The sequence below is a fragment of the Rhinolophus ferrumequinum genome (assembly GCF_004115265.2).
Source record: "Rhinolophus ferrumequinum isolate MPI-CBG mRhiFer1 chromosome 13 unlocalized genomic scaffold, mRhiFer1_v1.p Super_scaffold_3, whole genome shotgun sequence".
Lineage (NCBI taxonomy): Eukaryota > Metazoa > Chordata > Mammalia > Chiroptera > Rhinolophidae > Rhinolophus > Rhinolophus ferrumequinum.
Genome location: NW_022680356.1, coordinates 421,323 through 435,595, shown reverse-complemented (window position 1 = coordinate 435,595; position 14,273 = coordinate 421,323). Strand labels below are relative to the sequence as shown.

At 43.1% G+C, this 14,273-nt stretch overlaps 1 protein-coding gene across 2 annotated transcripts in view; it reads left to right on the top strand.

The window, feature by feature from the left end:
- The window catches only part of TMEM87B (transmembrane protein 87B), a 35,054-nt gene extending 33,368 nt beyond the window's left edge, over positions 1-1,686 (top strand). For both annotated transcript variants that reach the window (XM_033100863.1, XM_033100864.1), the window contains exon 19: positions 812-1,686. In XM_033100863.1, the coding sequence (XP_032956754.1) occupies positions 812-871 (60 nt within the window). In that variant the 3' untranslated portion in view covers positions 872-1,686. The remainder of the gene's footprint in view (positions 1-811) is intronic.
- Positions 1,687-14,273: the final 12,587 nt, after the last annotated feature.

The following is a 14,273-nucleotide window of genomic DNA, read 5'->3' as shown; positions in this document are numbered from 1 at the left end:
AGTTGTTTTTTGACGGTTTGAGCCTGACTTTCTGGATTCTTTTGTGTGGGTGGAGTTTAGAAGATGGCAGTTTGTCTAAATTAATGTCATACTTACAGATATTTTGCTGGGGTGTTAAATAGAGTTTCTAAGTGACTTTCATTTACTAAGTAGGAAATTTGAATAGAGGATGGAGATTTAGGAAGGTTTTGGGGGAAAAAATGAATTCTAGGTACCAGGACATTGAAGGGTGGCCCAGAAGGCAGGAGTGTGACGTGTAAAGGATAGATGTGGGACCTGAGCTTATGTGACAAGGGCGACAGTGGCGCTGACGGGTACCTGGACTGGCAGCTGCGGGACCAGATGTGGCCGTCTGTCACTGAAAGGCTAGGCCGGTGACTTCGGCAGCAACCTGGTGACTGACTGTCGTGGGTTGGGACGTTGGAGAGGCTGCAGTGCACATGTACGTGGGCACAGAACCATCGCACAGCAGGATTCACAAGTCTGCAAGGGAACTGCAGTGGTCATGTGATAAGTCACTGTCGTCATTTCAAGAGGACGTGGAGGGGTCAAGTGAGGCCCACCCCAGGTGATTTGGAACTCGAGGTGTGGCCTAGCTAGTGGGGCACCCACGGCCCCTCAGCCCGCGCAGCCAAGCGGCTGCACATTCCAGGACGCACACATCAGATGGTTTTAGTCCCCACATCCAGACCACTCTGTGTATGCTGGAATGCACTCAGTTCCCCGCAAAGTCGTGACTGTTAAAAGACTAGAGAACTTTGTTAGGTTCTGGAAGTATCGCCATTTTGATGACCATTGTCTTTCTTCTTAGGAAATCATGACCAGATCTGAAATGGCACAGAAAATGTTCTCTTCAGAAAAGATAATGTGATTGGAACCACATGAGTGAGCCCTAGTTAACGGTGAAGAACTCCCCAAGACTAAGAGCCTCATTCTGATACCGTGTGGCAAGCTTTTGTTGCATTGTCTTGGAAATCTGCGTGTTAAAATGAATCCTGCACAAGTGGGAGTTCTGCAGCCCTCTTTACGCTGACTTGTGGCATTGAGTTGCCTGGACTTGGAAATAGCCTGCGCAAACCAAATGTTATGACAAAGAATACGCCCCATGCCCTGAGCCAATGGGTGCCAGGCGTGTGGGTTAGGTTGTGTCTTTTTGTCCCAGAATATGTGACCATTCCAGATTTAAACCTTTTCTCTACATAAACACTACTGTTCTTCCACGGACGTCTGATGTAGATGGAGTGACTCTGCTGAAGCAGGGTCGAGCGGTGTGTCTGGTCTTGGGTCTAGGGTCACCACGTGCAGGAGAACTTCCTATTCTTTCTGCTAAAGTCATTGGAACATGGCATTTGCATGTGGCCAGTTGCTGTGTGGAGGACATTGCACGCGTCTGACAGAGCCGTTTGTCCTGGTCACCCTGCACATCAAACCCACTGCCTGAGCTCCGGGGACACGGGTACATGGAGAGAGGGTCTTGAGGGTCACTTCCAAAGATTTGCTCTGCCACTCTCCCCTTGCTCAGGCTGTCTGTGCTGCTGAACTGCCTGGGCAGATGGTGGGTACCTGGCCACATGGCTCCCCCAGGGCACCTCCTGCCGGCAAGCTGGGGGCCCTGGGGGAAATCAGAGCCTTACCTCTTATGTAATCTTGGCATCTTTGATTTTGTAATAAAACGTTTAACTGTACAGGACTGTTCATCATGTAATTAATATCTTTCAACCTTGTGTTATACATTATTTTGTTACATTATAATATGTGATTTGAAATTTTTGTTTTAATTTTTTTTAATGCAGAGCATTCTAAACTTGAAAGGCAGTCAACTGTGATATGGAAACGTGAATGTTTGCTGCTTTCGTGACCAAAGGTACAGGGTTGGTGGGCATTTAGAGTAGGGATTAAGGTGACAACCATGTACGTCTTTCTTTGAAGGAGATCTAACTTTATCAGTTGACAATGGCTCCAGAGAATTCTGATTGAGAAACATTAAGTCTTCACCAGTGCAGACACTTAAATACAACCTTTTATATTTTTTCATTGTGAAGCCACAAAAAATTTTTCTTTCAAAATTTTCCCTTTAGAATTTATTTCTCATTTACCCATTTCACAGGAGCTAGGGGAAAAAAAGATCTCTTTCTAGTAGTAGTGTCTCTTGAAAGGTACTTTCAGATTTATTTTCATAGCGAATATTGAACAGTGTCGTACTGAAAGGGCGTGGTGGTCAAATGCCATTGCTTCTCCTTCCAGGAGAAGAATGTCTGATTTCACAGTATGGGTTCCCCGCCTTGCTCAGTCTCTGCCACCATAGTGGGCCCCACCCTATTCACTTCCCAGCATCCTTGACCATTCTGGTGTTGGAGCGTTTTCCCTTGGGCCTAGTGTCTCAGACCCGGAGGTGACCACTGTCCTTCCATTCCTAACATTTTCATCTAATCCCACTGATTGGATTTCATGGCAGATTCACCCCCAATGCCTCCTGCCCTAGTTCAGTTTTGAATGTAGAATCCTGGGCATCCAGCCAGTAGGAGCTGCCACCAGTAGGGTAGGCGTGGGGACTCATAGCCTGCCCCCAACGTGGCCTCAGCAGTGTTGGTGGAAGCCCTGCTCTGTGCAGGAAGGGGAGTGGTGGCGCCTGGTCGACCAGCTGCAGCTGAAACGCAGGCTGTCTTCAGCCTCACCGTGCAGGAAGCAGGGCCCCTCCCAGAGGAAGGCCTGTTGGATTGTTTTCCAAGGGCATGCACTGTGTCTCACTGTTGATGTGGCCTGGCTCAAGGATCTCTGTGGAGGGCGCCTGGGGCTGAGTGTGGTTCACACAACGTGACACCCAGGGCCACTGTGCAGCTGTCCTGCTTCTGCTCAAAGGTTCCAGAAACTGCTCAAGGTCAGACTGATTGATTATTAGGAAGCCACCAAGATGGGTCTCCTGTTAACAAAGGGATCTGGGGACAAGAGTCCAGCTTTATGTATTTCTGGGCTGAATGCTTCAGTGTTCTCATGCAGTTCATACTGGGTTTATATGATGTGTGAAATTTGCTTAAAAGGGAATTTTCATGATTTGCATTAGATTAGTATTAGTATCTGCTTTAAAGGATAAAGTTAGTTTATTTCAAAAATAAGAAAAAGCAGATGAGTATGTGATGTTTTTAAGCCTGGGAGATCAGCTATTCCCATAAAGAAAATAACTGTTAATCTTTTATGTGCTGTGGAGAATGCCGACCTTCCCTTAGTAACACAGTACGTTATGTTTGCACTACTGTCGTGTCAAGACTAAAAGTATACAAAATATACAGATAAGGTTGATCTGTATTTCCTTTTTTAAAAGGGGTTTGAGTCTGTACATGACAGGTTTAAAGTTGACAGATATGATGCTAGCGTTTTAATAAGTCACTAATTTTGGTACATGTGTCTGTGTTATCAACAGCATGCAATACAAACACCAGGCCTTATACTGTTAGTTAAAGTTCTAAACATGTCACATGTATATAAGTGACAAAGGAGACTTTTAAGGAAACGTACATTGTAATACAAGAGCTCACTGCTGCACTAAGAAACTTCTTTAGAACAAAGAAAACATGTATTTGGGGAGAAAGTTTAGGGCTAAAGTTCTATTTTTCTATTTAAAATGGTTAAATTATTGTATAACTTGGAAGAAGTTGCTTTGAATGTGGGACAAAACTATTTCAAAGGTTTTTGTTTGAAAAAAATGATGTATTTTGTGCCTTAATATTTGTTTTGACTTTTAAATAAGATTTTCATTAAAATATAGCTAATGTACAATATTTTATTAGTCTCAGGTGTACACCATAGTTATTCAACATTTATGTACCTAAAGAAGTGATCACCATAACTCCAGAAACCATCTGACACTGTACTATGCTATCACAGTATTATTAACTACCGTGTTTCCCTGAAAATAAGACCTAGCTGGACAATCAGCTCTAATACGTCTTTTGGAGCAAAAATTAATATAAGATCTGGTATTATATTATATTATTATATTATTATATCATCATATATCATATCATATTATATAAAGTCTGGTCTTACAGTAAAATATGACTGGATCTTATATTAATTTTTGCTCCAAAAGACGCATTAGAGCTAATGATCTGGCTCGGTCTTATTTTCAGGGAAACACGGTATGTTCCTTATGCTGTACTCTGCATCCCCATGACTACTGTGTGACTACCAATTTGTACTTCTGAATCTCTTCCCCTTTTTCACTCACCCCCAGTCCCCTTCCCATCTAGCAACAAAATGTTCTCTGTATGTGACTTTGTTTTTGTTTTGTTTGTTTATTTTGTTCTTTAGATTCCATATATAAACAAAACCACATTGCATCTGTCCTTCTCTGTCTGACATACTCCATTCAGCACAGTACCCTCCAGGTAGATCCATGCTGCTGCGGATGGCAAGAACCCATTGCCTTCCCTAGCCCAGCAATAGTCCATTGTATATATGTACCACCTCCTCTTTATCCATTCATCTATTGATGGGCACTTAGGTTGCTCTGATATCTTGGCCACTGTAACCAATGTTGCAATGAACATATGGATGCACACGTCCCCTTGAAGTAGTGTTTGGGTTTCTTTGGATAAACACCCTGAAGTGGGATTACTGGGTCCTCCTTTCTCTCTTATTATTGTCTTTGTTTTAAAGTGTATTTTGCCTGGTATAAGTATTGCTACCCCAGCTTGTTTTGTTTTGTTTTTTGTTTCCATTTTCATGAAATATCTTTTTCCATCCCTTTACTTTCAGCGTGTTGTGTGCCTTTCATTCTTAAGTGATTATATTGTAAGCAGCATATGTAAAGGTCTTGTTTTCTTATGCATTCAGCCCTCCTGTCTTTTGAGTGGAGTATTTAATCCATTTACATTGAAAGTAATTATTGATAGATATCTAGCTATTGCCATTTTATTATTCATAATTTTGATCTTTTTTTCCATCTTAAAAAATGTCCCTCTAACATTCCTTGTAATACTGGTTTGGTGCAGATGAACTCCTTTAGCATTTTCTTGTCTGGTAAGCTCTTTACCTGTCCTTCAATTCTAAATGATAGCTTTGCTGGGTAGAGTAATTTTGGTTGTAGGTCCTTGCTTTTCATCATGTTGAATACTCATGCCAATCCCTTCTGGCCTGCAAAGTTTCTGTTGAGAAGTCAGCTGACAGTTTTATGGGAGCTCCCTTATAAGTTACTGGTTGCCTTTCTCTGCTGCTTTTAGGATTCTCTTTTTGTCTTTAACCTTTGCCATTTTAATTATAATGTGTCTTGGTGTGGGCATATTTGGGTTCATCTTGTTTTGGACTCTGCGTTTCCTGGGTATGTATATCTGTTTCTTTCACCACGTTAGGAAAGTTTTCAGTCATTATTTCTTCAAATAAGTTCTCAATCTCTTGCTTTCTCTTTTCTCATTCTGGTACCCCTATGATGTGAGTGTCGTTATGTTTGATGATGTCCCAGAGGTCTCTCAAACTATCCTTTTATATTTTTTTTTTCCTTTTGCTATTCTGGTTGAGTGTCTTCTGCTACCTTGTCTTCCAAAACACTGATTCAATCCTCTGCTTCATCTAGTCTGCTGCTGCTTCCTTCTTGTGCATTCTTCATTCCAGTTATTGTTTTCTTCACTTCTGACTTTTTCATGGTTTCTATGTCCTTTTTTATGCTTGCTGTCTCTTTGTTGAAGTTCTCACTAAGTTCCTTGAGCATCCTTATAACCATCGTTTTGAACTCTGTGACTGGTAGATTGCTTGCCTTCATTTCATTTAACTCTTTCTGGAGTTTTCTCCTGTTCTTTCATTTGGGATGTATTTCTTTGTTTCCTCATTTGGGTTGTCTCTCTGTGTTTTTGTTTCTATGTATTAGGTAGATATGCTATGTCTCCCAGCCTTGCTCTGGTGGCCTTATGTAGTAGGTGCCATGTGGAACCCTGGTGCAGTCTCCCTGGTCACCTGCTCCACGTGCTCCAGGAGTTTCCCTTGTGTGGGTTGTGTGTGCCTTCCTGTTATAGTTGAGCCTTGATTGCTATTGGCACATCAGTGGATGGGATTGACCCTCAGGCTGATTGACTGTGGGGTTTGGCCATGTCCATAGTTTATGGGCTGCTGTGTGGGGAGCTTACCCCCCTGAGTGGGATTCCCCCCAGCGGGCTCTGGTGCTTGTTGAAACTGCCCTTTGGGTGTGCTACTTGTGGGGCTAAGTGACGATGCTCTGCTGTGATCTGAAGCCAACCTCCAAGTGTGTTAGTTCTGGGGTCTCTTGGGAGGGACCCCAGTGCAGCCCTGGATCACCCAATACCTATGACCAGTCAGGGCTACCTGGTAGGAGCTACAAAATGATCTGCAGTTGTTTGCTGCCTGTGCTGACCTGGAGGCGCCTGGGAGAGGTCACACTGCAAACCAAGGACATCGGCCACCAGTACTGGGCCTGGGGTCACTCCGCAAAATGCCAGGACACCCTGAGGCCTGCAGCCACCTGCCAGCTCCCTTAAGTTTCAGCCACTGATAGAGCCTCGTGTGATACACAAGTTGGGTGAGGCGGGGTCTCAGGGAATCACTAGAATGGGAAGAATTGTGATCACCAGGTTAATGTAGACTGTGGTTTGGTGCTAGTGCTGAGCCTGGAGCTACTCAGCAAAAGTCTCAAAGCACACCAAGGTCAGTGCCGCCCACCTGGAGCCCACAGACTCTGATAATTTTCCAAGAAAGAGTGTGATGTGGTCAGAGAAAGTTCCTCTGGTGTTCGGGGGTTGTGTGGGGCAGGGTGCCAGGGAGTCAGCAGGGTGGGGCCCTGAGCTCACCAGACCAGTCAGATTCAGATTTGGCTATAAGCATAGGGGCAGGCTCAACACAGGCAAGATGGCAACCGCCTGCCGGCTGTACAGGAGGAGGACTTCACACAGGGAAAATGCCAACTGGCCTCCAGCCCTCCTGTCGAAGCTACACAACTCAGTCTGTTCCCCGTATGTCTCTGACACTCCCCAAGTTGCCATCCTTCTGCTGGAGCCCAAGGTGAGTGCCTATGAGTGAGTAAGTCTATACATGGGCCGTTTAAGAGGAACTCTGAGTTTCCCACAGCCTTCCATCCCCCCCAGATGGTCAGAATCCCCACTGTTTTTCACAGCCAGGTGTTGTGGGGGTTCCTTTTCCTGGCACCAGTACTCTAGTCTGGGGAGCCTGGCATGGGGGGCTGGGGTCTTTTGCTCCACTTTTGCTCCACTCCAGCCTGGCGTGGGGGGAGGAAGCTCCACAGCCAAGATATCCCTCCTGATTCTCACCCACCACCCGGAGGTTTGGGGCTGACCTGTTTTGTGTCTCCGCCTCTCCTACGAGTCTCGACATGGTTTATTCTTTATAGCCTTAGTTATAAAACTTCAGCCAGACCCAATGGTTCTCCAGGTTTATTGTTCTATAATTTAGTTGTAATTTTTTTGCCCCCTCCCCCATCCATTTTTCCCCCACCTCCCTGGTTTTTAAGCCAGTGTTTCTCCGTCTAGTTGTGGGTTGCAGCTCCCTGGCCTTGCACTCCACCCAGCTGAGGCAGTCGGTCACCAGTCGTTGGTTGGCCACTCACAGCAGCTCATGGCAGCTCTCGCCGACTGCTGGCTGCTCACGATGGCTGCTGGCCACTTAACACTGACTGCCAGTCACTCGTGGCTGCTGGCCACTGCTACCACCTGCCACCCATGGTAGCACATGTCAGCACACAGCAGCTCACGGCAGCAAATAGCAGCCCACGGCAGCACACAGCAGCTCACACTGAACTCCGGCTGTTCACAGTGTCCCTAGCTCCAGGGAGAGCCATTGTTCACAGCTGCCCTTTAGAGGGCGCAGCTTACTGGCCCATGTGGGAATCCAACCGACTGACATTTGGCGTCAGGAGCATGGCATTCCAACCGCCTGAGCCACTGGGCCGCCCCCTAGTTGTAATTTTCATGTGTTCACACATTAAAGAACACAAGCAACGTGTTTATCTACTCCATCATCTTGGATCTCCTTTTTCCAACTTTTAATAAATGGCGTTCTGAAGTTTTAGACAATTGGCTCTTGATAACATCTATTAGTGCTAGATTGTGTAAACCTACAGGAAACGGATCCAATTGATGGCAGGACATAAAGCTTTTAAAAGCGGAGGTACAACTAATCAACAAACATGGAAAAATGTTTAATCTCAGTAGTGATCAAACAAAAGCACAATAAAAGATAGGGGAAATTTTAAAAAATCAAATTGAGGGATGGCCAGATGGCTCAATTTGGTTGGAGTGTGGGCTCTGGACGGCAGGGTTGCCGGTTCAATTACCATGTGGGCCAGTGGGCTGCGCCCTCTGCAGCTGGATTGAGGACATGGATTGAGGGTGACGAGCTGCTGCTGGGCTGCTGGAGGGGCAGCCGGGTGGCTCGGTTGGTTGGAGCGCAGGCTCTTGGCAGCAGACTTACCGGTTCAGTTCCCACATGGGATGGTGGGCTGTGTCCCCTGCAACTAAAGGTTGAAAACAGCAACTGGACTTGGAGCTGAGCTGCACCCTCCGCAGCTGGGTTGGGGGGCAGTGACTTGGAGCTGATGGGTCCTGGGGGGGCACGCTGTTCCCCAGCATTCCCCAATAGAAAAATTTAAGGAAAATCAAATCGACATCAGTTTTATTCTTAATAGATTTGTAAAAATCCTTTTGCTTTCAAAGTCTGATGAAATGAGCATACCATTAATGATGATGATGCAATTGATTCAATCTTTGTGAAAAGTTCAACACTGTATGTATAACCTGTGAATAATGCCAATGTTGATGATGTTTTTTAAAATGATTCAAAATATAGAATAAGCCTTTGCACAAAAATGTTTATTATCGCATTTAGAGTAGAGACAAAATTAGAAACATGTCAACAATAGAGTAGAAAGTGACTTACAGTTTAACCAGCTACTTTATATACTCTGAATACTCTGCAACCATTAAATTATTAGGAAGAATATAGGATATGCAGAAAATACTTATTGTAACAATATGACACAAAGTCACATGTGAACTCTTACCCATGAGAACACAAAGTAGTGGAAGGACCGAGTGGAGATGCCTCATGACGGCACACGCAGTGAGTGTTGTTTAGGTTCAGCTTGGCTGTGGTCACAGCCTGATGACATGTTCAGTAGTTAAGACAGACAGACAGAAGTGTTTCTTGACCATGTGGCAGTTCTAGGGAGGGTGCAGACGTGCGCAGGGCGCCCTTATTTCCATCTTGTGGGACACCGTCTCCAGGGCCTGTCACATGCAGCCAGCAGCAGGGGGCAGTTCATCCAGCCTGCGCTCCTCCTGGAAGTGGTGCCCATCACTGCTCAGCATATCCCACTGGCAAAAATGTCACATGGCCGCACCAGACTGCCAGTGAGACTGGGACTGTCACGAGCTCCGCCTGCTGCTTTCTAGTTGTAGGACTGGAGAGGGTGGGTTTGGGTAACAGTGGCTTCTGCCACGGATTATTTTCCGATGATGGACTGTCTTACCCACTGTAGTCTCATAGTAGCCAATGAGTACAGCCAACAAGATTATAGATAAGAAAGCTGAGACAGTGGTTAAACAACTTGCCCCAGGTCACCCTCCCGGCAAGTGACAAGCTGGGGCAATGCTGCTGGGAAGCATCGTTGAAGGCTTGTGAAGGTCCTGGTCGGGAGAAAGTTTCATTTAACAAATCCGTGTTTGCTTGTTAGATTAAGTAAGATGATGTGTCCAAAGTGTCTGGTGCACAGGCCTTCACAGGGTAGCCAAGGTGGTGATAAAAGACGTGGCGGTGACGGTCAGCTGACAGCCACCTCCAAGGGAATTCCAGCACAGTCTAAGATTTCTTTCCTTGTGCTAAAATACAGTCACCTATGGCAAGTTCTTTGCCCCTCCAGGGACACTGAATTCATGCCTAAATTCCTACTAACGGCTGGTACTGAATTCAGATGGAGATGATTTTGAACATGTTTCCTTGAAATCATTCTGGAGACGTAATGAAAGTTCATGTAATAAAAATTCCAAAGCTCTCCAGCAGGTGTTGCCAGAGTAATGTCTGAAGAGTTCCAGCGGCAACTTTTTTTTTTTTTTTTTTTTTTTGGTGTCTGATTCTTGCTTTTATAAAACAAATTGACTTTTACTTACCAAAATGCCATTAAACAAATTTAGAGGTGAAATAAAAACTTTTTTAAAAAAATGTATACACGGAGTACCGTCATCCTGGCAGAATGGGGCCTTGTGTATTTTCAGGATTAAGACTTGCAAGCTGGAAAGGGCCTCCAAGACCATCTTCCAGACAAGAATGGGAGCCATGAAGCTGCTGGAGCCCAGGTCCCTCAGGCAGAGTCGAAGCCCATCTCCTAGGTTGCTTTTCTCACCTCTGCCTCCTCGGGGTCAGAGGGAGAGAGGTACCACGGGAGGGCTGGATTCACATCCAAACTTGAAATATGCTTTATATGCTTTGGTTATCCCTTGCTACACAATTTTCTATGACTGCTTTTTTTGTTCTAGCCTCCAAATTCGTGTCTCTTCATAAACAGCCGTAATTCTGATTTTCTGCTGCTTCATTTGATAAGTGTCACAGAGTCCAGAGAGTTAATGACAGTGTCTATTTTATGTTTAGCACTATGAACATACTGAAAATAAAACATCCTATTCCATAAATTTTATCTTCTCTTTTTAAAGAAAGAAAGTTGGGGCATTAATATATCTGCTCCCAAAGAATTGTTTTAAATATTTATATTAAGAAGAGAATGAACAAGCTAGTCTTTTCACTAACTGTGAAATTGCTTTTTTTTAAATAATGAATTCATTATTACAAAATGCACTTGTGGATTTCAAGTTCTGATAATGAAGTACCTTCTATTTGGGCCAACTTTCCTCACAAACAACTCCGGACAAAATTAAATAATAACCACTTGAAGACAGTGCAGAGAGACAAAAAGCAGGAAGACATTGGAAATTACTCAAAACTTGCATGAAAGGAGCTGCACTGCCTGGATCTCCCGTTTTTATGATACTTTTCACTGATAGCAGGCCATAGTTTGTGCCAAGTGGGGAGCTTAAATCCAAACATGAAACCTGCTCTTGTACTTGTTGAACTGGAACACAGACATTAGAAGAAGCATAGCAGTGGGAAAGTAAAAGGTTGCCGGACGAGAGAACCAAAGAAGGTAAGCACCACATTCGGGGTCTGTCCACCGGCTCACCCTGAACGAACTCTGCATGTGCGGTGCGGCCTCCACGCACCCACTAAGCCTGGAGCTGGCGTTTCTGCTAACAGGAGACAAAGTTAGCTTGAGTCCAACCCTGTAAACCCTGCTTAAAAATAATTTGGGTGGGTAAAGAAAATGGGGGACTAAGGACCTCTGAAAATTTGTCCTTTCATTAAAACAAAACAAAACTCATAAAAACTTTCAGAATTAACCTTTTTGGAACTCTGAAAATAAACCAGTCTTGCAACAACCTAAGGAATATTTATTCAAGAAAAATGCCTGCATTTCAGTAAGAAGAGCAGGGAGTGTTTTAATTCATCCTACTCCCCTACTCGGTTCCTCAGTTCAGCAGTAGCTTTCAAAACTAAGGACCCACATTTCCAATACTGCAGGGATCAGAATGGAGCTGGAGATCCCTCAAAGCCTTGTTTCCGAGGAATTGTCATGATTGGACTTGTCTAGTGCTTCCTTGGAAGCCCCTACTAGAAAGGCTTGTCTTTATTTGACCCGTGTCAAGAGTTTGCTCAGGACTAAAATCTTCCTTGGTGATGTTTATTAAAAAAACATTTGCAGTTAAGTGTTTCAATGTTGCAGCTACCTGAGGCAATAAATAACAATTGAGGCAAACAATAGGCTAACCAAAAAAACTTAAAAGGAAAAAAGAAAGGGATGAGCTAGAGACATAATTCTGAGAATCTCAAAGGTCACATGCATGGACCGGGACAGGGCTCTGCACGCTGAGCAAACACTGCAGAGAGCAGGAAGTGAAGGCTAAAGCAGAGTTGCAAACCAGCTGGATGAGAGTTGAAGGTGTCACATACACACACACACACCCCTTGAGAAAGACCAGGAGATTTATTGGCTCCAAGAGTTTAAGGAAATCAATAATTAGCTGACCAGTAGATAACTGAATAGAGACTTAAGTGGCCAGGTATTACAAAGAACACAGACTTTACAGAATCAGTTCAGAGAAGTCACTAAACAAACGAACAACTATGACAATGAGCAGTGACAACAGAAAGCCCTGGGGAGGGGAAAAGTGATTTCTAGAGTTGCCACATTACATTTCTTAAAATATCCCATTTTCACCAAAAAAGTATTGTCCATTCATGAGGTAAAAAATAATCCATGTAAAATGTTCCTGAGAAAGACCAGATGTTGGACTTAACTACATAAGAACCTTCAATCAGCTAAATATGTTGAATGAGCTAAAGAAAACTACTTCTAAAAAAGTATGAGAGTAATGTCTTACCAAGTACAGAATGTCAGTAAAGAGATAGTGATTACAAAAATGAACCAAATCAAAAGTAAATGGAAATGTTCTTTTTGTTGAAAATTACAATAACAAGTGAATTTTTTACTAGAGAAGCTCAACAGCAGTTTTACGCAAGCAGAATAAATCAGTGAACTTGAATATAGGTCAATTGAGATTATTTAGTCTGGGGAATAAAAACAGAATAAAGAAAAATGAACAGAGCCTCAGAGATCTTTGGAACATCATTAAACATAATGGGAAAAGAGAGAAGGAAAGAGGCAGAAAGAATAGTAAAAGATGTAATGGCTGAAAACTCCCCAAATTTGATGAAATGCCTTAATCTACACATCCACAAAGGTTAACAAACTCCTAGTAGAATAAACTCATAGAGACCCATACTGAAACAAATCGTACTCAAACTGGTAGAAGTCAGAGACAGAATTTTTAAAGCAACAAGGGAGAAGTGACTCATCACATACAAGGGATACTCAATAATAGTAAAAGCTGATTTCTCATCAGAAAACTTGGGGGCAAAAAGGTAATGGAATGACATATCCAACGTTCTGAAAGCAGAAAAAAATACTGTCAGCTAAGAATTCTATATCCAGGCAAACTATCCATAAAAAGTGAATAAAAAATAAAAGACAAAAAAACCCAGAATTTGTTGCTAGCAATTTAGAGATACTACAGAGAGTCCTTCAGGCAAAGGATTCTTAGATGTGACATTAAAAGCATGAGCGATAGAAGGGGAAAAAAATTGGACTTCATCAAAATTAAAAACTTTTGTACTTCAAAGGACACCATTAAGACAGTGAAAAGTCGACCCACAGATGGGGAAAAAAAAAACCTTGAAATATCATATATCTGATAAGGGACTTGTATCCAGAATATATAAAAAACTCCTTTGCTAAACCGTAGTTGGAGAAACTAATAAATATCAAGTCAGTTTTCTGTAAAAGAAAAAAGTAAAAATTTTCAAATAAAGAATTCCTACAATTCAATAATAAGACAAATAACCCAACCAAAAAAAAAAAAAATGTCAAAAGACCTAAGTAGATATTTCCCCATGGAAAGATGCTCTATATCACTATTCATCAGGGAAATGCAAATCACAACCACAATATAGCTTCATCCCCACTCAAATGGCTATGATAATAATACGGTGGTACCTTAATACGGTGGTACCTCATTTTCCTAATGTAATCTGTTCCGGAAGACCATTCAAGTTCTGAAATGTTTGAGAACAGCCGACAGCTAGGCCTGAGGATCTTGCACTCAGCGGAAGCTGCGTGACATGTTCGACTTCCAAGGTGTGTTTGAAAACCAAAGCATTTACTTCCTTGTTTACAGCATTCGTAAACCAAAATGTTCCTCAATGGAGATGTTTGAAAACCGAGGTACTACTGTATTCCTTTTCATTCATTCTGAAAAAGGGAAATCACTAGTGTTGCTGAGAATGTGGATAAATTGGAACCCTTATAAATTGCCGGCAGGAATGTAAGCTGGCACAGCCACTCTGGAAAATGGTCTGTCAGTTCATCAAGCGATTAAAGAATTACCATGTGACTCGGTAATTCCACTCCTAGGTATACACCTGAGAGAAATGAAAACGTGTGCTTCCACACATGATCACAGCAGCAGTATTCATAACAGCCACAAGTTGGAAACAACCTGTGTCCATCAACTGGCAAATGACTAAATGAAACATGATAAATCCGCACAATGAAATATTAATCAGCCATAAAAAGGAATGAAGCGCTGATACACACTACAACATGGATGAGCCTTGAAAATATGCTAAGTGAAAGAAGATAGTCACAAAAA